The sequence below is a fragment of the Drosophila gunungcola genome, assembly GCF_025200985.1.
Source record: "Drosophila gunungcola strain Sukarami chromosome 3L unlocalized genomic scaffold, Dgunungcola_SK_2 000005F, whole genome shotgun sequence".
Lineage (NCBI taxonomy): Eukaryota > Metazoa > Arthropoda > Insecta > Diptera > Drosophilidae > Drosophila > Drosophila gunungcola.
Window position 1 is genome coordinate 153,782 of NW_026453180.1, and position 23,979 is coordinate 177,760.

Genomic DNA, 23,979 nt, shown 5'->3' on the forward strand with positions numbered 1-23,979 from the left:
TTTCAATTGACGTTTGATATTAAATATTTAAATTTGCAAAATGATTTTGACGGAGTGGTAATTTTAGTTTGGCCAAATGATCGTCTTAAAGTTCGTCACCCACTTTATTTTGAATAGCCTCGGCGACTTAAAATTTGCACATGTCCACCAGAAAGTTTATATTTTTATTAAATTTCCAGTAAACCCTCAATAAATATCACCGATTCAAATCAGAAAATGCATTTATTTGTGCAGTGATTTCTCATATACATTAAAATTATATACAGATACATGCATAAACTTATCGGTGCACCACCCACATATAATAGGGCGGTGCAGAGTGCGGTGGTGCGCTTACGGCTAAAACTTCAGATCTTCAGATCTCGATACATTTATGACACGTTCGCTTAAGTACTAACAGCCTGATCCTGATCCGAGGGCTGATACTAGAGACTACAGAGGCACTCGACTCGCATTCGGGAATGGCTTACAAACAGGAGCCGCTACACGTGAACAGAGTGGTCAATTAAGTTAACTAACATTTAATAATAGCGTAGGGAAATGCAGTTCTGGTTTCAGGGGCAGTTGGCATTGGGGCCGTTCCGGCACTTCAGCAGCAGGTTGAGCATCCCCTCCAGCTTGTTGGTCCGCGACTCCGTCTTGTAGAGATTCGTCTGCAGTCGACTGACGTCCTGAGCCTGCTTTTCCTGCAAGTAATTAGAAGTAAATTAATAAAACTAAGTTAAAAAAAGAAACATTTTTAAGCAAATAAAGCTATATAATAAAGCTATACAAGTGCCTAACATATTTTATAATAAAAAAAACATTTCTACTGAATGCCTTTCTGGTTCGGTACCATTCAATTCTACTAAGATTATTTTCAGCTTCTTCAGTAGGGCAGTTGAATTAATATTTTAATAAACAAATTTAAGCACTAATGTTTACAAGGTTTTTATAAATTTTAAAACGATAAATGTTTGCAATCCAATCTTAAAAATAATTTTATCAGCTTAAGATAAATGTTGTCATAGGATCATGTAAAGTAAATAGTATTGCCTTAACTCTGTAAATTTAAAATGGTTATTAAAAATGTCTTATCGAATCCTTACCAGCGTGCTCAGTCGACTTTTAAGTGTGTCCACCACACTGTAGGTGGCCTGGAGCGACTTCTGCAGCTCGTTGGTGTGCACCCGCTCGTTGGCCAGTGACTTTTCGATCTTCTGCAGCCGCGTCACCACCTCCGCATCCGTGTCGTCAATGTCGTTCTCCAGATCCCGCGCCTCGAAGGCGTCGTCCGCATTCGTGGACACCTTCTTGCAGCTCTGCTGATCCGCCTGCAGGACGAATCCTTGGCGGCAGCGGCAGAAGTAGGAGCCCTGTGTATTGACGCACTGCTGATCGCAGGGCTTTTCCGTCTGGCACTCGTTCACGTCCTGCTCACAGTGACGTCCTGTGTAGCCCGAAGGACAACTACATGTGTTTGGAGCCGTACAATTTCCGCCGTTCTGGCATCGGGTGGAGCAAACAGCTGTATAGGGATTAGAAAAACAAAGAAAATATATATTTTTATGCCAAAAAGTCTTATCATTAAATCGAATACAATCTAAGTCATCTTTACTTATAAAATATTAAAGAAGTTTGTGTTCTGGTTTTGTATAAAGCTGTTAAAAAAAATGTTTAGGCGGCTACCTAGTCGTATGCGCGATTTAAGTTTTATGTTACAAAATATTTCAGGTTTTTAAAATGAATAATATAATTCTTTAAACAACATTTTGATTCAAAAATAATTTAAATGAAGTACAGTGTAAAATAAGTGGTAAAACTCAACAGTTAAATAGCCAAGTTTAAATTCTAATGGTAGAACAAATATTTAAAAGTACTCACGTTTCATGCACGCATCCGCCCTTGGGTTTTCCCGGCTCCAGCCCGAGCAGCAGTCGTAGCTCATCTGCTGGGCGGTCTTGTGGTCGATGATGTCCCTGTAGGCCTTCTCATGGACCACCTGAACCCGGGTGCACATCTGGCCATTGTAGGTGGGCGGCTGGCAGGGCGTGGCCATGTGCTTCCAGGTGGGACGGGAGTAGACCTCCGTCCGTTTCACGGGCATCGTCACCGTTCGCTGTTGCATGCAAATGTGCCGCCTGAAAGCGAGTACAAGGAAAACCAGAGCGAGGTGTGAAATATTGGATTGGATTGAATTGGATTGGATTGGATTGGATGGCAGGGGCTGACCCAAATCAGCGGCTCATCATCAGCAAAAGTGAAACTGACTTTTCCAGACGACGGCGGCCAATTACTGTCATAACGACAGAGCCTCGGCCAACAGGTTGTATTTGGGAGTGGGATCTGGGCAATTGTCACACAAGTGTCGGGAAAGTGCCAGCGGACTGGAACGCAGTGTCTCGTATCTGCGATGACAAACACGACATGCTCCCAACCGATGACTTGCAGCCATGTCGGCCATGTCATTTGTTTGCATTTGGAGGAGCTGGCTAAAAACTGGCAACCACGCAACCAGGCAACCAACTGCTCCAGTTCACGATAGGCAAAAATGGTAATATTCAAAATATGTGGTTTTCATATGCTAAATATTTATTTGAAATTTGTAATTCTAAAGAAGAGTATTTAATTTATTTGTTTCAAATTTTGATCGAAATTCTAAGTACTATTTATATAAACAAAAAATTAAACTTTAAAGGCTTATCTTTTTGTGAATCAAACTTTGATGTTTTGTTTAATAATTAAATGCTTCTGAACATGATTAATATTTAGGCTCGTTTTTTTTTTCAAAATATAATTTTGTTTAATTTGAACTTGAACTTATATTTTTAAATGATATTTTCTAAGTAAGTTCACTGAATAACAAAATAACGATTAAGTTTTGTCAGTTTATTGATACTTAAAGGTAAAACTTTAAATACTTAAATATGATAAATGTTTAAAATTTCTTCCCGAAAGTGTTGTTTTTAATAAACATTTTTAATGCGTAAAACCTAGCTCATTCAACACCTACTTTGGCCTTTTCAATGCTACTACACACCCATCTACCCACTACACTTGGTTCCTTGCCTCATACACATGTATATGCAACAGTGCTTCTCAAACCCAACCCAAATCCAAAGTACCAATGCTCTTAAGACCTTTGGCCCCAAGCAGACAAACATAAAAAGCGCTGATAATAAGCGGTTTTTGATTTTGGTTGCCAAAAAAAAGGCAAACTGGCCCAAAAGCGAGGTGCATCCATAAATTGGCAGGCCTGAGAGGCTGCGAATAAACGCTGGTGTTTGGTGTTGCTGCTGCTGCAGTTGTTGCTGCAGTTGCTGCTGCTGTTGCTGGTTGCTGCTGTTGTTGCTGGTTGCTGATGGTGTCGTAATTGGCAATGCGGGCCAAAAACAATTGCGAACGCGTGACGTGGCCACTGAGTGACGACTGACTGCAGCGATCGCTTTGGCCTTTTTGCTGGCCAAAATTCGCGATTTAAAAGCGGAAAGTGGCACACAGTTGGCCACAATGGTCCTGCGACCGGGACATTTACCAATTTCTTTATTGCCGCGCATGCATATTTATGCGCTGGTTCTTTTCCTGTCTGCTGTAAGCTGTAACTGGCTTCTCTTGTACCATAATTCTCACGTTATTTATGCGCCAGCATTCTCAGCGTTAAGGGCGCCAAACAAACGGCAACGGAACCAGCTAAAGATACAGCCTCAATCGAAAACAATAACAAGAACGGCCAACAAAATGCGGAAGTCTTCGCTGGAAAAGAAGAAACTGTGCCAACAAAGTGCAACATGAAATGCTCATTCCCATTTCCATCTCCAATCCGCTGGCTGCATAAATCTCCGAGCGGGTTCAATACACAAAAACAAACACAAAATTAAACAATCTGATCGATTCTTAACTTTATCAGAACACAATAGCCTCACAATTTGGTTTATTGATTTCATAAAACGCTAAATTAGTTATGAAAAATCCAATACTGTATTTTAACAAATTTTTAACTTTTTTTCTTTTAATAATTTTTTCTTTTTCTTTATTAATAATAGCCTTTTCTAAAAAATATAATTTAAATTTCAAATTAATTTCAAACTTAGTTCAGAACTATTTTCAAAATTACTGGAAAGGCTCTCAGAAGTATACAAATTAAGATTAAATTTGTATAGTATAATGACAAGTCTTAAAAAAAGGTTTTTAATTATTGTATATTTGATATTTTTTTAATTGCTTAAATCCAAAAAACTTTTAAGAAAAACTTCATATTATACTACATGAATTGCAAAAATATACACAATTTTTTCTGTGTGCACATGCAGACGATGCACCCCTGACCCCTGCCGATCCGCCACGCCCCCTCGCCCACCGACGCTTTGTATATATCCCGCTGCGCCAGACAGCGCCAGACAAAGTGTAATCACATGCGTGTGTGTTCGTGAATGGCTTCATTGCTTTGTTTAGAAACGTTTAGGCTAAAATTAAATTTGAATTTTTAATTGCTGAAAGCCCGAACACCTGTGGCTAGACCTTAGTATTCTCCTTCGGCTTCAGAAGAAGTAAAATCTCAGTTAAGTCCAAGGGTTTCGCCTCCGACAGGCCCATAAAATTATAAAAACATCAATCAAAATTGCTTTTTTCGGAGACAGATGAAGAGCAGCAGCCACCAGAAATAAAATGCAAGCAGGCCAATTAATCAAAAAAAATGAAAACAGTTAAATTTTACAAGAAACACAACCAGCGATATATATTGGTCAGTTCAGGAGGATAACCAAAAGATGCACTCAAAGAAAGGCGGAGAAAAATGACGGGACCGGGGATCCGAAACACGGGCCAAAGTTTCTTATGCGCTTTATTGATTTACGATTTATTTTCATTGGCCGCCAAGCAGAAATTAATGAGCCATCGATGGCTGCAGGCCAAGAGGTGACCCCGAGCGGGTGTGTGGGCTTAATGGAGTGCGTAGATGGGCCCTCGGCTAATAAATGGATAGAGCTCGGGATTCATAAAAATCTCGGCACTGTGCCCTCATGAAGATGAGTCATTTTCCATGTCTCCACAAAATTAAATGGCAGAGGATTATAAAGTTAACGAAAAGAAAACACTTCCTTAAAATATTTTATACGCCAGACCCTTCTTTTCTTTTTTTAATAAAATTAATTTAAACTTTTATCCTTGACTAAAGCCCCGTAAATTGATAAATATTAATTCCCTTCACTAAAGTTTACTTTTTAATTAAAATGCAACTTTTGCACTTCTCATTGTGTTCGAAATAAGCAAAACCTTGGGAACTTTATTAAGCTTTTGTGATGGAATTTAAAATTGTGATCTGGAAGTTTCCTTTGTGTACAACTCTTTTATGACTGAACAAATTAGGCAGATAAAATGGGGTTTAGCCAATATGAAACCCCAGTTAGATGGCCCGGCATTATAAAGAGTCTTTGAATAAAGTTAAACCCGATTTAAATCATTATTATTAAGCTCTTTCGATATTGGGCCATTTCGGAAACCAGTTTGCATTTTGTCAATCTTAACAACTGCCATGTGAATGCATTTAAAAAACAGTTAAAGCGAATAGTAAAAAACCTAAGCCACAAAAACTTGGCGACACTTAACGGCAGTAAACAGCTTATGGTAGATATGCCGGAGAAAAGTGCAAGTCTCTGCCTCTGTGTATCTGGTTTCCAAATGAAAATGTGAAATAAATTTATAAAAACATAAAAATATTGTTGCCACAGTCGTAAAAAGAATTTTTACGGCCGCGTCTGCAAAAGGAGGAGTGAAAATGGTTTTTTGGGCCGGGCCAAGACCAAGACCAAAGCCAAAGCCAAAGCCAAAGCCAAAAGGCTGGCCCCCAACTTGGCCGAAAAGGTGGCTCAAGTGCGGGGTGCTTGGGCCAACTGTTTGGGCCATTTGTGGTCCGCCAACTGGGCAGCTAATCTGATTTGCTACATGGAATTAGAATTTAAATTGGCCCGGCCAGCGAATGCACAATTCCAGAACAGAGCGAGCTGCACTGCATCATTAGGCGAGTTGGATGCACTCACCCACTGCTCTGTTCTGCATTTTACTAAACTGGAAGAAAACTTTTTGAATTTATGTTTGCTCAAGAAAATAAGTTGAAAATGTAGGGAAATAATAAAATTATAAGACTTCACCTTCACAATTTCACTAAACTTTCTTTTTAGAAAGAAAAGAAAAGAAAATGGAAAATGGTTTTTGACTTAAAATCTCTAAAAAGTTATTAAAAAATATCCAAATCTAGACTTTACTTTTCCACAGATTGTCTCTGCATTTCGTTAAACTAAACAAAAAACAATTCGAAATTAATTGTAAAAAAATAAAAATATAAGTTGAAAAAAGTGATATACAAAAAATACAAAACCTTACAGTAACTCAAATCACTCTTAGCTTTCCTTTGTAAATAGAGGATTTATAAAATAAATCATTAAATTAGAGCATTAAACATATTTTAGAAAGACTAAATTTGTATCTTTTATAATGTAATTTTTGATTTTTAGGAGGATAATTTGAAAATAAATCTTAATTAAAAAAGGATTTCATCCGTTTTTCTTCGTGTAACTTGTAACACGACCACGACGACAACAACGACAAGAGGAACTGAACAGAACAGAACAGAACAGGAACAGAGGAACAACCACGACAACGACAGCCATGAAGAAAGAAGCTACAGAAGAAGCAGCTGCCAGGGGAGGCGAACATTTTTAGACGTGCTTCCTGGTCCAGCTGGCCCAGCTTTATTTGGATTCTTACTTAGCGTAAAATGCAACGCCTATGTGACCACGGCTCCCAGGAAAGGAAGATGCCACAAAGTCGTCGACGACGCACTGCCTCGCCGTTTCTAATAATATTTCAGTCATGTCCACGGCTGGCAAGTGCAACTAAAGTCAGCAGCCAGCAGAAAATGCAGCCAATGCAGCAGCTCTACCGCTTTCGGTTTTGTTCTTTTCTAGTTTTTTGCACAGAGAATTATTACAGCACTCAGCGGCGACTGAAGTGGAAATCCAATATGCGACTGGACAAATACCCAGGCCGCAGGAGGGGATTCCCTGCCATTCTCAGTTAGACTTCCAGAATTCCCCATGGGAAGCGGACCCATCACGGCCGCTACTTCCTTATCCAAAAATGGGCAAACACTGCTGGAATTTCTTCATTGCTTTGAAGTACTTGTCAGCAACAAATCAGATTGGACTTTTCTAGATCGGGATAATATATGGCCATCATTTGTTGGCTACCATGTGTTGGCTTACGCCAAGGAAACTTCTTTGCTTTCCGTATTTTAAAGTTTAGTGTCTGCAGATGCTGCATTCAAATATTTTCAGACATAGGCATGGCTTGCGAACAATCGCCATTAAATTTTGTTATTCACGTATTCGCTAAAACAATTTTAATGTTATCATTTTTTTGAAAAAAATATTTAAAAATTCATTTATACAATTTGAAAGAAAACAACTATATAAAAATAACAAATCTCTGTACTCAAAATTAATATATATGGAATAAATCCATAATTTTTGTTATATTTTAACAATAATAATAAATAATAATTAAAGTGCAATAACAACCAATTTTCTGTCTTTGAAAATTAAGTTGTTGAATAAAAGTTTTTTCTAATCTATGATAATTTTATACTTGCGTGCATGCCAAATGTTAATAGAGTTCAGAATACAAAAATTAAAAAATTCATTATAAGTCATTATTAATGTGAAGAGGAGAGTCCTTAATAAGTTTTTAGACATACATTATTCGTAATTATGCTAAGTGTTTGTTAATTGCCTTTCAAGATTAATATATAGATCATTTTTTACATATAAAAAAAAATAATTTCAAAGATTATTTCTTGTGTTATATCCAATAGATTTCAAGATCTCTTCGTCGGCAAACTTCTTGATAAAGCCAATAGGCATTTGAATTGCACCCTATGATTTCGTGGCAGAAATCGCCAGTCACGGCTAACCGCAGCCAGCCAGTTCTAATTTGGCTGTAAATTTGTCTTGCTCTCTTGGCCAGATTATGCAATAAAAGACGCAGAAAGAATTTGTTGCGAAAAGTGAAAAGAAAATTGCCGCAAGTGTCAGACGGCGTGCGGCGTACATTGTACATTGTACATTGCAGTTGCAATGGAGATGAAAATGGGGATTTCGCGATGCGATGAAGATGGAGCACTATTTTGTGGTAATCTGAGCTGATTATATGGTATAGGAGAGGATGGTTGAGGCCCCCGAGGAAGTGGGGTTCAGTGGCCGCCCAAGCCCCTTGAGTTTTTCCCTACAACATAATCGCGCGATAAGCGATCTCGATGCCTGTCAATGGGTTCCTCCCCATTTGTATTTTTTTGTTCCCCCCTTTTGTGCATTCGAAATCTCCCACTAATTCGGGGCCCTTTTCTTGTGGGGACCCTGCAGCAGCCTCTGCTGCCAAAGTGTGAATGTGATTGAGAGTGTGTGTCGGTGTCGGTGTGTAAATCATGATTAATGCCCCAAACTTGTTTAAACAACGGCCGTGTCGAGCCGTGGCCGAAAATCCGATTAGTGGCAACGTGAGCTGTTCTGTTGATGCTGCTGCTGCTGCTGCTGCTGCCTCTGCCCTTCTCCGAACCCAAAAAACCAAAAAGGCAAAAAACCAAAGACCCAAAGAAAACGCCAGAGAAATGCAAGAGGCGTGCACGATTTCCATTTTTTACGTTGTTTTGCCGTAAGTATTTCCACCTCTTCGTCGGCTTTTGGTCTTTCCGATGAACTGGCCAACAAAAGCGCAGCCAAACGGCAAACGCACACAAGTTTTCATCAAATTAACATACCCCATTCTCGGACTACCTTTGTTATACATACATATATTGTATGTTACACTCCTAATGTTAATGCTGAAAATTGAGATCCAAATCGCGCAACGACGAGTGAAAAGGCCGTAACCGATTTTGAAAGCCCTCTGCGTTGGAAAAGCAAAAAGAAGCTGCTGCCGAAATGTCCCAGATGAAGATATTTTCCAAAGAATCTCCCAGCCCACGCTTTCAGTGGAGCAAGTGCAGCGCCGCCAACCGATCCCATCCAGTCCAGTCCACATACTCCACAATTCCGAACCCAATCCCAAAGCGCAGTCCCAGGTCCCAGGTTGTATGTTGCACCGCTCGGTATCCAATTGCAACATAATTAAGTAAGCCAAATGGCGTGTCTTGTTTGCTTTCCTTGCAGACTAGCATGCTTATCTGATACACTCAGCAAAAATGCAATAACAAATGCATAGGTAAATGTTCTTCATTTTATAATATTAGATTTTATTTAGAAAAGGAAACAGTTAATATGGAGATGAACAATTTTTAACTCGTTTTTGAAATTAAATGGAATATTTTAAAGTGGAAGAAAAGTTGTTCATGAGCTTCTGGAAATAATGTGAAATGGAAACAAAAATGTACAATTTCAAATGTTTTTCTTAAATTTTTTAAATCAACAACCAAACAAGTTAAATATGAATAAATGTTTTCTTGTCACAGTAAGCTTTTTTTTAAAGTAAATTAAGAAAGATTGAATCTCTGAGCTTGGGATATTTGCATTGTGATTTCAATTATATGAGCTTTGATATGATGCTGATTGATGAGTCAATCAGAAGAGTTGACTTCATAAGAACAATAAGCAAAATTAATATTCCGGGAATTTTATCATGCAGCATTAAACTCATAGAAGAAACAATAATTTAAAAATTATGTTCTTTTGAGTCATTTCATTTTAAGTAATTATTTTTTGTTGGAATTTTGGTAAAGTGTATCACGTATGGCTGGAATTTTGTGCGTCATGTGCTGTCCTGACTTTTGGGTTCGTGCTCGTGTGTGGCGCTCGCAGTTTTGTTGTCTTTTGTATTTTGTATTTTGTACTGGCTGCAAGACAAAAGCACTGCAAAGACAACGTCACCATCGCCATCGCCATCGCCATCACCATGACCCCCCATCCCGAGCCACTCCTCGAACGGGTTTCCATGTAATCTGTCTGTTACCAGGGAACTGCTTTCAGTCTCCAGTCGCAATCCCCCCCAGCATTGCATTAACCCAATTTCCAACTTGAGATGCGAAGCTGCGTGATTTGCAAATTACCGCTGAGCCCATGCAGTTCCATTGTGACGTAGCTGTCCATCTGTCCAGTGTCCACTGTACACTGTGCACCGTATACTGTCCACTGTCCAATCCATGTTGCAAGTGACTTACTCATGTTCATATGAAAAACTCACTAATTGCATGGCGTGGACAGAGCAGCAGACAATAGGCGTAAATTTAGACCATAAAGTGTGATTTGCATATTCATTTAATAAATTTTCATTATGGTTTATGGCTAAGCCTGAGGTGTGATAGATATTTCTGAACAGTTTGCTTTCAGATAAAAAACTAGAAATCGTTAGTTGGTTTATTATATGGCCCATTGTTTTTTTTTTTTTGTACATTTTACAACAGTTGTTATTTTATAATGTATTTTGAAATAGTTATGTCTTACAACTTAAAAACAATTCTGAAGCCCAAAAGTTGGCTTTCCGTTCAACTCTAGCGTGACTCAATCATTAATTATTTTATGTTTATTTGAATAGGTTTCAATATCGTGAGTAAATAACTCAACTGGTAAAGTGATACTCCAACAAATACCACACATGTCACACTTGAGGGAAAGTGTAACAAATATGTTTGTCAGACCTTTGACCCGAATAAACTGAGACAATTCCGGAGACACCTTTATAGGTGTCCAGACTGATCCATTTACAGTGTCTCTGACCATGACTAATTGAGGAATCGGGGCCACCAAATTGTGCAGGCTGCCATAAACCTCTCGAAAACGTGGTTTCCAAAAGGGTTCAATAAAGTTTGCATCCGCTTGAATGAGAAATCCATCTTAATTAAAACGAATATTGAGATGGCAAATCAACGATTTGCATTTGTCAAGCAATTTGTTCAATTGATGTCGTATCACGTCGTGTACTCCGCTGATTTTTGATGAGCACGTGAACATGTTTTTTTTTTTGCCCCAAGTAGTAGGAGTAAACCGAGTTTGCCCCCTTATGAATCCCAAGAAAAACTCATTAAACGAGCTTCTGCCTGGGCCAAGGTTTCCTGGCCCGATGGCATGACTTGGACTTCAGATAAGCCCAGAGCTTATGGCTCCAGGTCCAGCTCCAGAGCTGAAACTTAAAGGCATCGAGTCTTCAAGATTACTTGTTTTTTTTTTTATTTTGCTTGGCACGCGTAGGCGTAGCCATTGAGCACAATGCTTCACGGTGCAAAATGTTAACGAATTTTCACAGGCCCAGCCGCATTCTAAGTGCAGTTTTTCCAAGCGCAGCATATCAAATCATTCGTCACTCGCCCCCGTTTCCCCTTTGTGTCCATAATTATCGCTGGCCTGGAGTTTGGGTTTCGGAGCCAAAGTCGATTGTTGACAAGCAATTTGCAGGCGGCGGACTCGACTCGAGCCCTGACTCGCATCCAGCTGCGATTGGGTTGCCGTCTAAGTCGCACACTCAAAAAATATATATAATCGAGTTTATGGCTCTTAAACACGTCATCCCTTTTGGCAAATTAAAATAAATCATTTTTCACCGCTTGAATTTGATTTTGGCAAGAATATATATAATATTTCTTTAGGATAACAAGGACTTTTAGTGTGAGTATTAACATTTAATTTAAACTTTCTAAACGTTTACAAAAACGAATTTGACCTTTATCCTTCCGCAACCACATAACAATATTATTGAGGATTTGAAAAAAATTAAACCCATTATAAATACTCTTTTTTAGTTCAGTTTGTCCAAAATAACATAAATAATATATTGTAAATGTTTGTATATTTATTCAAAGTCAAAATAAATATATTACAATTTTGTAGGTCATATGTTTTCCCCAAATTTTGTTGGCTCATTTTAATTACCAAATATTTTCTAAGTGCAGTCTGTGGCTCTGTCTGGGGTCACAGTGCTGTTCGGAGTGCACATAACTCCGCGCTGGCTCTTGTCTCATTTGATTGTGCATTTGCCAATTGTTGCTTTTGGCTTTTATTGCTGCGGCTGATTGAAGTCAAGGCCCTGCTTTGTTTTCGATTCCTATGCTAGGCTAGTAAAGAGATATCTGTACAAGTATCTTGCGGCTCCAATCGAGTTGCAAGTGGCATTTAAGCGGGACACGCCCACCGAATTACATGCACCCTCCCTGAATCAACACCTCCACGTATATGAAGTCTGGAATCTATAATTAATTCATTGGCTCGCGTTTCAGATCACTCCCGATCGGTGATGGCGCAACTGCGGAGCCAAATCAAAAGTCAATCAATACGATATGCGCTACCAGCAGCAGCAGCAGTAGTAAAAACAAAAAACAAAAAACAAAAAAACAGACATCAATCAACTGTCGGACACATGCAACTGCAACTGCCACGGCAGCAACAACAAATTGGCCAAAACATGCACAGTGCAGACATCAATTGAATTTATCAAACAGAAGCCAAAACACTAAAGCATACAACCAATTTTCAGTTTCAGTTTTCGGTTCAAATGTTTTGGCTTTTGCATATAGAGTTACAACACGCAGTAGATAATTAAAAACTTAATTTCCTTCGCCTCTGGTGGTGCTGTATAGAGAAAAAAATCTTGGAGCACTATTTATTTCGATTTAAACCTGATTCAGAAAAAGAAAATATTTATGAAATAAAATGTTTTTAGAGTTTTGTTCCCTGCAAGCCAATATATTTAGAGGATTAAATCAATTTAAAGTGCTGCTGATGTGCATTTTTTCCAGTGATATCATAGCCTAAGGAGCGGAAAACGACTTAAGTTCACTTTTATCCGCAAATCGCCGCGTATGACGCTGATTAACACGGAGTCTGTAACCGCAATTGAAACGTTGCACTGGCCATTAACCAGGTTCGATCGTTGGCAAGAGGGGGATTTATGTGCTGATGGCGGCGTGTGAATATCTCCAAGCGAAGCCAATCCATTCGAGAAGTCATTTCCATATGCTCTGTTGCAACTTGCCACTTGCCACTTGCAGTTGAAGTTGCCAGTTTCTTGGCATCGCACGTGCAGTGCTTAAATAAATAGAAAAACAAATGGGCAAGGCAGCAGCGCCTACGTATTGGGGCAATAACAGTGGAAAATGAAGCCAGAAGATAGAAGATTTGTACATTATGTACACTGGGACTTATATTTTATTATTTTTAAAATATAAAAAAAGAAATAATATAATTATTAACATAATTTTAGAAATTTATACTCTGCACAGATTATATTGCAATAAAAGACTACATTTAAGAGCATATAAAATCTCAATAAATAGTTGCATTAAAATTTATGCACTATAAAATATTTATAGTAGTTTGTGTGTCATTTTATCTCTTTTAAAAGTAAAGCATTAAAAAATAAATGTTTTTAATGTCCATTCTGTTTATTTCTTTAAAAACCAATGAAAGTTTCTTTGCTTACATATCTATTTACATTTTTAGCAAATTAATAATGAACCTGTCAGATTGACAATATAATTTATTTGAAGTGTCTTAAAGTGTTTGCTGCAACATTTTTGTGCCACTGTGCTGTGACTGATGATGCTGGCTGTGTGTTTGCCTTGTGGCGTGATTTTGGCAGTTACCGCATAAATCAAAAAGTGTCATAATCTGCAACTGCAGCACTAAGCTCTCAGATTGCGCATACGCGGCGTGTTCCCGGGGCAGATGCAAAGGCGTAGGATTGCAGTGGCATTCCTTCGTGCCCTTAAGTAGACTGGCATTAATTCCAATTAGAAAACACACATCGGGCACTGGCAATTGAAAACTAGTTAAAGTTCATTACCTTAAAGACCACGACCATTGGAGGCGACAGACTGCCTTTTGGAGTCAATGCCATCGCGATGCGATCTTGGCCAGTTCGGTGGAAACAGAAAAATAAAAAAAATAAAAAAAAGAAGGCGAAGACAAGCCATATCTAACTGAAGATCGGCATGTTACACTTAAAAAGCTGCAATTGCAATTGTTTCGAACACAAGTGCACGCTCATTGATTCGCTGCAATTGACACACGACAATTGAAGTGCTTCAGCTGGTTGGAAAAATCACGGCCACTTGGCCTTGGGGCTAATTTCCAGCCAGTTGGCTGGCATTTGGTCCGGACTGGTCTCTGTTGGGCTCGAATTAGCCCCGCGAAGCGCAGCTGCTGACATTGAAAGCGCTGCATGTCATAATATTTAAATAATTTATGGGCGACGCGATAAGCCGCAGATCTTGGGCCAAAGGTAAATCTCGGCCGGCGTTTCGGTCAATTTATGGCTGCATCAACCTTGAACCGACGGGCTGAGACTCTGATAAATGCAATCGGACACGCCCCGCCCAACAGATCTCCATCTTCATCTATCCCAGGGGTGTGGACCCAAAAGCATTACTCTTCGCCGTGGCTCAATGAACCGAAGATTGCAAGGTTAATATTCGTAGGCTTCGGTGCCGTTTAATTGGTTGATTAAGATAATATTTTGAATATCTCTAAACGTTTTATTATTTAAGTAAGTTTCGTTATTTATCTTTGAAATTAATAGGTCAATTAGATATTTAAGTGATATTATCAAATTCCATAAAATTTAAAACATTCAGCCAACTCATCTCCAACTCCATTCTTTAAAACTCTTTTAATTTAATAGTATTCCACTTACCTTTCCATTTCCTTGGGATCATTGGGGTAGCCCCGACCAATGGTGTTCGTCTCGAAGGGATTTTCGGTGGTGATGGTGGTGAGCGGAGGAGGTGTTGTGGTGGTGTAGCTATAGCCCCTCCTGGCCGGAACAAGTGGTGGGATGGTGCCCAAGCTGCTGCCAAAACCAGGACTGGCGGATCTCCTGTTCAGATTCGGCGGTGGGGCACTGGTGCTGACCGAGGGCACAAAGGAGTAGCCCCTGCCCCGCTCCCGCACCCCGATGAACTCCACATCCTGGGTGTTATCCTCGCCCTTTCCGGCCCGTGGTGACGAAGGCATCGGCGGCGGAGGCGGACCAAACGTGTTGGTCAGGATATTATAGGTATTATAATCCCATTCGGAGAGCGATCGTGATTGGTGGAGGCGTCGTGTCTGCACTTTATTATAGGGATTGAGTGGTTGAACCCGTCGTAATCTGGTGACCTCCTGCATGGTGACCCCGGGCAGTAGTTCCACATCCGATTTGGCTTGGCTCAGCGACTGTAATCTGCGCTGCTGCCTCTGCTGCGTGGCTAGGTAATTTCCCTGATGACGCGTTCGATGGCCATGGCCATGTCCTCGGTGAGTTCGGTTCTGGTGAGGACTAGTGCTGTTAAAACTACCATTCTGTGCACCTGACACAGCCGTTCCCAGCAGCAGGATTGTGCAGCAGAGCAGCAGGAAAAGGCTGGAGTAAATCATTTCTGGCATTTCGTTGATGGCGTCCCACTATCTCAATTCGCTAAATGGAACTGTAAACAAAATAAAAAAAGAAAAGAGCGCTGACTTTATTAAGTGCTGAACTTGTTTCTTCATTGCAAAAACCCCATCCTCCATTCAATTACATTCACTTTCGTTCTCATTCAAATTCCTAGGCATTTTGCACGCCTCACTTAATGTAAGCAACAAGACGGATCCACCGCTCCTCATTACCGATTCCTTTGTCTGACGGAGCGCCGACCTGTCTGTCCATCATCGGGTAATTGAAAGGTAGCATAAATGTATTAACTAGAGTCTAGACAATGTTACAGGATCATCAAGAAACTGAGGTACACTTTGCGGTTGAAATTAGGATTGATCTTGATTTATAGCTCATAGAAACTAAACTACTATTACGTAAATTTTAAACTATTGGGTATGAAAAAGTACTCAATAAGATATGTACTAAATTAATACCATGAAAGTTAAAAACAAAAAATAAGGCCATTAACTACAGTTTTAGACTCTTCGGTATAGAAATTAAAAAACAGGGATTGCATTATTTAGTATTGAATTAATACTGTAGTTTAATTTCAAGACACACTTAGTAAGACTAAACGTTCAGTTTTTTTATGAGTGTGATGTTTAATATACATTTTATTTTTATTTTCTAATTCCATATATTAACCACATATAACCATAATAATACATTTTTAAAAAGCTATGAATTTATTAAGGAACATTCTTTACAAAAAAGTAGACCAAACAAAGGAATCTTAAAAATTCCATTGTTTTCATATTTCCAAAACTTTAGAGACATAATGAAATGGTTTTAAGGAAGTAATGTGGGTACTTTTTCGAACCCAGTTCTTGATGGGGCCAACGGTTTTCATGGTCGAGTGGTCAACACTTCCAAGTACGGTTCGAATTTTTGTAGCCCAGAGACAAAGGCAATTTGTTCAACACATCCGACGATGATGACGGTGACTGTGATTATTATTCTGTTTTTTTTTTTTTCTTGTTTTCGGTTGCTGATAAATCACACGTTAAACAACAAGAAAAGTAAACGCGTTAACAGTTAACCGGCAGGAGATGCCAAAACGTGAAGCAAAGTGGAGTGAACCGAAGCCGGAAGCGAAAAATGTGCATCAATTTTGGCTTTGTTCAGTGGCATTTTTCAAAATATCACGCACTGCGGGACTGTGAGCAGTGGCATCTCATTTGTCAGAAACGCACCACCCTTCCCCACAGTCGCACCACCCTAACCCATAAAAACCCATTATTGCAATTGCTCAGTGAGCTTATTAATATTCATTGCTTCCACTTGAATTTATGGTTCCAAACGCCCTGCTCATTAAAGTGAATCTAACATATGTCCGTTTTTGTTTTTTAATTTCGAAAAATGGTGCACTGTTATCTTACTATATTGCAATAATCCAGAGCAAGCTAGTTGATTTAAATGCAATTGTAATTACAGTAAAGTTTAAATTTCAAGACAAACAGCATAGAAATTGGTCGCCTATAAAAGAAATTTTAAAAACTTATTTATAAACATTAATTTCAAATATAAAAATATTTTAAAATATTATTTTAAAAAGCTCATTAAACAATAAGGCAATAAATACAAATTATGTGGCCTGCGTAACGCACAGTTCTATTTTTAACACATTAATTTTCGAATATAGTTTTACATTAGAAAATTTCTGCTTAATATTTCTTTTCCCGCAGTGTACAATTGCAATTGACAAACTCCAAAGATCTTTTGATAGGTTCGAATGACAGCGGACCCGAGTCGTCATTAACATTTGCGGCGCTAATTAAAAAACACCAGCCAAAGATTGAGAATTGAGAAATTGTAAGGCAAGTTGGTTGAGGAAACGTGGCCAGTCTGACCCTTTTGTCGGATGCAACTCATGGAAATCAAAATCGAAAGAGCAGGGGCAGTATCAATCAGGTGTGGTTTTAAGCCGCTAGTAAGTGAAACCCTGGAACCCCTTGGGCTCGACTGCCACTCAAATGACTGCCAAATGTCAGACCCAGCCCCCAACCAGTTGTCATAACTCTGCAAAAGTTCCGAGAAATGCAAAATCGCAAAAAGTGGTAAAAGGTTTTTCGGGCGCCGCCACAAAACTTAATCGAGACTGCAGACAGAAAAATGAACCAAAAAAAATCGAAATACAAAAATTAGCCAAAGAGTTGAAGAAATCCAGCCAAAGGGAAAAACAACTTGATTCCGTTGAAATCTAAGCCGAGTTGACAACTCGCCTTGACCTTGCTGGATTGCCAAAAACGGTCAGTCCGGAGATAAATCAAATCGCGCGGCGTTTGTCTGAACCCGAAAAGGTGGAGATGTATTTTGAGATATATATGTTTGTATATAGAGCCAGCCCACAACCGATCGGCGGCTATATTTTGATATACTCTAATTAATAGCTGGGGCATTGCCTTAAGAATTATTTATAAATCAACTTTCGGGTCGTGGTTGCAGTTTAGCTGGAATTTATGCAAAGGCTGCCATAAATTTGTATCTGTCTGTATGCTGTGGGTCTTGAAATTAGTGTGTGTTAAATGTTATTGATTTGTTTTCCCCAGCACATAAATCAGGGGCAAACACTGCTAGAGGCGCGGAAAAGTGTCAACTTTATTTCTGTCACCCTGACAAGACACGGGGATTCGGTGGGAGTATCCGTATCTGAAACTATATTATATCTGTATCTGCAACTGTGAGCTGACCCAGACATGAGCTATGGCCAATGAAATCACCAGAGATGCGTACAGCACATATATATCTCACAGCATTTAGGAAGCTGTGGGGTACGGTGAGGTCCAGATATGAGGTAATCTAATCTAAGTCCCCGAAACTGTGATTCAGTGCTCAATAGAAAAATACCAAAGATTAGAGAAACAAATAAACAATTGAAATCTTTTTTTTTTAAGGGTAAGTCAACAAGCTTTATTTTTAAATATTAAATAAAAACAAAACTAACTTGTGTACGTTAAAATAAATTCATAAGCGCATAGAAAGCAATTCCTCACTAATATTTTAATTTAAATCAATTTATTGTAATATATTTCTCTTACTTTTTAATGTTTAATTGGTTTACAATCAATTATAAACATATAATATTTCAGTTTAAAATGTTTAATTTGTTGTAATAAATAATAAAAAATAAAAAGTATTAAATAATCATATTTAAATTCCTTCTTATCGAATTCATATTATTTTCTGCCTCTACAAGCTCTCCACAAACATTGCTTATGTCTCATTTCCATGTGACATGTTTTGGTTGTCGGGAAAATAGTTGTCGAGGAAGAATCTGACAAAAAAAATGGGGAGAAAAGCACAATTCCGTTTTATAAATACAAGTTTTTGCATTTCAAAATTAATCATGTCGTGACGCGTGACTAAAACTGCACCAATTACTTAATTAACGCAATCATTATGGAAATTTTTCGTTATTTTCGGATATTCCTCGGGTTCTCGAATATGTTTACTCGTGTTCAATGGTGTGTAAATTGATCATCTTTCGGTTTTATTTGGGCAGCGCTGTAATTTAACTTAACAACTCCTCCGACGGCCAGCCATTTAAATGTTAATTAAATGCCTCCGCCGCTCTCTCACTTTTTTTAAACATTTTTTGTGTGCAATGCCAAACAGCTGCCACTTTAGCATGCGTTTTATTTATGTTTTGTGTAATCGGTGCCACTCCTCAAGTTCTTATAAAGAGATAAACTAAGAGCTTAACGCCGCCTGCCGAGGGGATCCCAACAACGAGAATTGTTTGGTAACTTTGCATTTTTTTTCTTTTATGGCGGCTCGAGAAAAAAATCGAATTTTCCAATTTGTTGCTGTTGCAAACGCTTTTCAGCGCTGCTTTTATTAACATTATCTGGACAGGCGAGATGGGCTGCAAAGGCCTTAGATCTCGGGAAAACTGCAGTAGATTAGATCGCACTTTGAGAATAATGTGAAAACGGGAGGGAAAGCGAGGCGGAAAAACCACCCACTGCTGCCACAATTTTCATGCTGCTCTTGGGGTTCAATAACCGAACGTGTCGGAGGATTATCGTATATATAGTATCTTATCTGACAGATTGCCAATATTTGCCGTAGGACGGCGGGGTTACACATTTCATTCATTCCTTCGCTTTGTTTATTGTTCTGGTCGACTGGTTCGTCTTCGTTTTTCCCACGACAGCTAAGACAGCACTGATGGGTAGAAATAGTGTGTCCCAGCCCCGCCATTTGATAGTATATTTCACATGGTGTTTTATTTCATCTGTTGATATTGTGTAGCTGTCTTTAATATGCAAAATCATGACACATTTGCCCGGAGTTTGTATCTCGTTTACTTTTGACGTTCCTCCCCCCTCTTGCCTTTTGAATGTTTTTATTTTTTAACAAGATCAACAAACTGGCAGTGGGGAGGGGGGTGCTGTGGGGCCGTGGGTCGTTCGATCGCGGCTTTTTTGTTTACACTCTACTTTCAGTCCAATTAAAGGAATGTTGTTGGCCTTTGTTGCTGCGTTTCTTCCCTAACAAAGTCAGAGATGAAAAGCGAAAACTATGCAACATGTTCAGCAGCGACAGTTTGACATTTCAAAGTCCCAACACCTCCCTTTCCTACACCCAGAAAAATAATATAAGATTAATTTAATAGGATAACAAAGATCAGCAATTAGGTATGATAAAAGCTTAAGGACTTTATTCAGTTTTTAATGCGATTTCCAATTTTGATCATGTTATTTCAGTAGGAAACTGAAATGAATTAGATTATATTTCTAAATATGAAACAAAATTTAAAAGCAATTAATTAGCATTAATGAAATTGTTAAATTAATAATGGCCATCAAAATATTTCTTAGTCTTAGAAAATGAAATTATTTGTTTCAAATTAGTTTTAAAACCATTATGGATTCAGTATCAGATAAAAAGTAAATTTGATGAAAATTTTAACTAAATGCCAAGAAGAAATATATTTATTATTATTTTTTTATTGTATATACATAATTATATTGTATTTTTGAGTATATTTCTCCCTTTTTTTTTTTGGGTAATAATTCTTTTTTATTAGTTAGCCTTTAAAGTTATTTTTCGCACTGCACAAAGCGCCTGCAAGTTCAACTTCAAATGCGAAAACTCATTTCAATAACAATTGCAGCGACCCAAAAAAGGAAAAACTTCAACAGCAGAGCTCAATTTGCTGGCATGTCCAGTCTTTTGCTAATTGCTTTGCAGCTGCAAGGGGGCGGAGGCCACGCCCACACATGCCCCCTGGTCTCATATCCCATATACCATATACCATATCCATATCCCCCAAAGCTCACGGTGACCTGGGACTTTGTTCGGGGGAACTAAGCCAGACAAAAGACATAAACCCAGTTACCGTTAGCTGCGTAATTTATGCAAATGACTTTGGTTAATTAGCAAAGCGAAGGAAAAACAAGAAACTCATGGACATGCGCCACCAACAAATCCGCCTTCCCCTTCCCATCCCCCTACGGTGGCATTTTCCATAGTAATAATATTTAAGCAAAGATTATGATATGCAGGAAGGCACGATCGCTTTTCAACGGATCGTGCCCCAAACTACAAATTTTGATTGCGCACCTGTCGAACGATATGTGTCAAAATGCAGAATGCATTAGCACAATAAAAAATACAAACAAATTTAGCCCTTGCATAATTGTTTCCCAAACTAATCGAAACAATGGAAAGTATTTATAAAGTTATTCAAATGTCTTGCGTTTTCCGCTTTTGTCACATTATTTAAACAAATTTGTAATGGTGATAATGTCATAAAATTAACATATCTAGCTAATATGCGTTGACATAAAAATGGGCGAGGGCACACAAATGTATAGCTTATCTAAGCTCAGAATTTATTAAGATTAAAATAAATAAGATAGACCAGTTTATAAAATATTAAAATGAAATCAAAAGGAAATAAGTTTGATATGCAAATTTGTAAAGAAAAAGCAAAACTCCAAAAATATATATTTTACAACAAATTTGAGTTTATCGTTAAATATTTTAAAGCTTCAAAAATATATGAATAGAATTATTAAATATTTAATTTACTTTAAAAATTTTTAAAAGATTTAAATAATCATCTGTATATTTTATAACACAAGAAAAATTTTACAATATAACAAAATTTCCTACATGATAAGCCACTTATTAATTAATAGTTTTATTTACAAGAATTTAATAACGACATGGTCTGGAAGTTCACACGATAATTAATTCCTAACCCATTTATGGCATTGTTTAGTAGTTAAGGCACATAAATGAAAGACACTTCGCCAGACAACTTAGTTAGCCGCACCATAAAATGCAAATTACGTCCATAAGTGACACGAAACTCCTAGACAGGATCGATTTTGAGCAAGATTAATGCACTAGGAAATGTCGCACGTCGCTTGACACACATTCAATTCATAAATAATTGCAATTAATTAACAATATTTGCATGCGACTTACACACAGTGAACAAATTCCAACTGACCGGCGGGTTCAATGCGGTGATAATCGTGGCCAGATTATATGCCTTATTTAAAGATGCCTCCGAAATTTAAATAAATCAAAACACAATTATGTCAAATTTGCAATCACAAACAGTAAATTGAATTGAGTTTTCGCGCTGACACTAAACAGATACCCGTCGTTTGGCTTTTTTGAACAATAAATTATACGCAAGACCGTGAATGGGGCTTTTAAAAAATATATTTATAAAATTTACTGAGGAATATATATGATTCCACGTCTGCTTTTTTTTCCCCCAGATTCTGCGTTAGCCGCTTCCGTATGCCAAGCGAAACAAAACGAATAAAACTCGCTGCAATCTTTGAGATACAAATTTCCAGCTGGCGCGGCGGAGCTAACACAAACCAAACCAAACCGATCGCTTAGAAGTCCCGAGACGAACTGAAAATGCTCAGTCGAAACCGAAAGTCCAGTTAACGATCGCCGATCAGCAGCGCTGTTGGCTGTGCTGTCAGTCGACGTCGCTGAATATCACATTGTTTTTGGTTCAAAAACACCTTAAAAATCAATAAATATTTATTTCAATTGAATAACTAAATCTTTCGGTAGTCATTTACCCACAACATTGTTTATTATTTACCATGTGCTTACACAAGACGTTGTTACTCCTTAAATTAAATTTCCGTAAACAAATATTGACAAATAAATATTTTAAGCAAAATACATTTCAAAAATGTATAACAAATTTGTTAAATTAATTTTAAATCATTAGCTTGGGGCTTTATTATGATTGTATTTCACAAATTAAATATTTCATCCCATTAATCATCCGGAAAATTCACAAGATAAACATATGGTTTTCTTCCTCTTATAGAATTTATTTAAGGTAGGTATAAAGCAATAAGCAAAATTATTAAAAACAAATGTATTTTCTTTTTTAAAATTTGCTATCAAAACATTGTTTTAAATTTATAGGAGTTAAAAATTTATTGATAGCTATAATTTAATTTAAAAACTTTATCATGTATATTGAAAAAGTGTTATAGTTTTTAAAAAGTTTATTTATGTAAGAAAAAGGAATTTGACAAAAAAAAAATCGATTTCTTACCTAATTATGTTTGACGTGCAAAAAAAAAAAAATTTGAAAAAAAATTTAACTAGCTAGAAAGCCAAGTGATCTTCTCTGTCAGACCAGTCGAAGCCCATGTTCGGTGCACATTCGCTGGTTCGTTCAAACGAAATTGGACCGATGGGGCAGAAGTTGGCTTCCTTTGTTTGATGCAACAGAGGATCGGGATGAGCTCCCCAGGCGGAAGAACTTGAGGGGGTGGTGGGTGGTGGGCGGTACAGTGGGCAGGTATGCCCTCGGCTGGTCGTTGGCTGGTTTTTGAGTGCGTTACAGCTGTTTTGTTTATATGGCAACAGGGAACAGGCCGCGCCCCCGCTCCACCACCTTGTCCAAACTATTTGGAGTTTGCGGTTTATGCTTTTTATGGTCCGTCGTTGTTGTTCTTGCAGCCAATGCTGCTTTTGTTGCTTCTTCTCCGGTTGGTGGCAAGTTGTTAAGTTAAATATTTACCCACCGCCGCCGGGCAGCCAGTTTAGTGCACGGCTCGCTGATCTTTCACATGGAGAATCCGAGAGCGGAGAACTCGTTTGCAGCCCTTTTGTCCATATCGGGTGCTGGATCTGTCGTTGTCATCATAAGAGTGCTACTGTCAACCACACTCGAAAAACACGATTCGGTCTTTATCCATTTAAAGAGACATGACTTAAATACTGTATAAAGGCAGGTCAGGAAAAAACTCATTTATATATTTAAAGTCAATTTGGTTCCCCTTTTTTATAAAATACAATTTTATTTGCAATTCATCTGGCTTAATATTATTAATATAAGACCAAACAAATGTATTTTTCTTTCCTCTTCAAAAAATTACTACTTATTTTAAAATATTAAAAACAGCTTCTTGGGATAATTTTAAATTTGACTTATAGAAATCAAAGTGACAACTTAATTTCAAAATAAATCAATTATACTAATTTTAAATTTTATAAACATTCTTATATCAACTCACGTTGAAACTATTTTCTTACATTTTTGTATGTACTATTTTATATTGCTACAAA

The 23,979-nt window shown here is 38.0% G+C and overlaps 1 protein-coding gene across 2 annotated transcripts; it reads right to left on the reverse strand.

The window, feature by feature from the left end:
- Positions 1-203: 203 nt before the first annotated feature.
- LOC128259438 (uncharacterized) lies at positions 204-22,303 on the reverse strand. 2 transcript variants are annotated; one of them, XM_052991805.1, is made up of 5 exons: positions 21,875-22,303; positions 14,647-15,418; positions 1,864-2,120; positions 1,089-1,507; positions 204-686 (listed from the first exon to the last, which is right to left on the reverse strand). In XM_052991805.1, exons 2-5 carry the CDS (start codon positions 15,375-15,377, stop codon positions 555-557), a joined length of 1,539 nt encoding a protein of 512 aa, XP_052847765.1. In that variant the 5' UTR covers positions 15,378-15,418; positions 21,875-22,303; the 3' UTR covers positions 204-554. The 2 variants fall into 2 exon arrangements, with proteins under 2 accessions (XP_052847765.1, XP_052847764.1); XM_052991804.1 differs by having other exon boundaries at positions 21,850-22,302.
- Positions 22,304-23,979: the final 1,676 nt, after the last annotated feature.

Coding starts and splice junctions, on each gene's coding strand:
- LOC128259438 (XM_052991805.1), bottom strand. CDS start 15,377: ATGCCAGAAATGATTTACTCCAGCCTTTTCCTGCTGCTCTGCTGCACA. Junction 2,121..14,646: donor GATCCCAAGGAAATGGAAAG/GTAAGTGGAATA, acceptor ACTCGCTTTCAG/GCGGCACATTTGCATGCAAC. Junction 1,508..1,863: donor GGCGGATGCGTGCATGAAAC/GTGAGTACTTTT, acceptor ATCCCTATACAG/CTGTTTGCTCCACCCGATGC.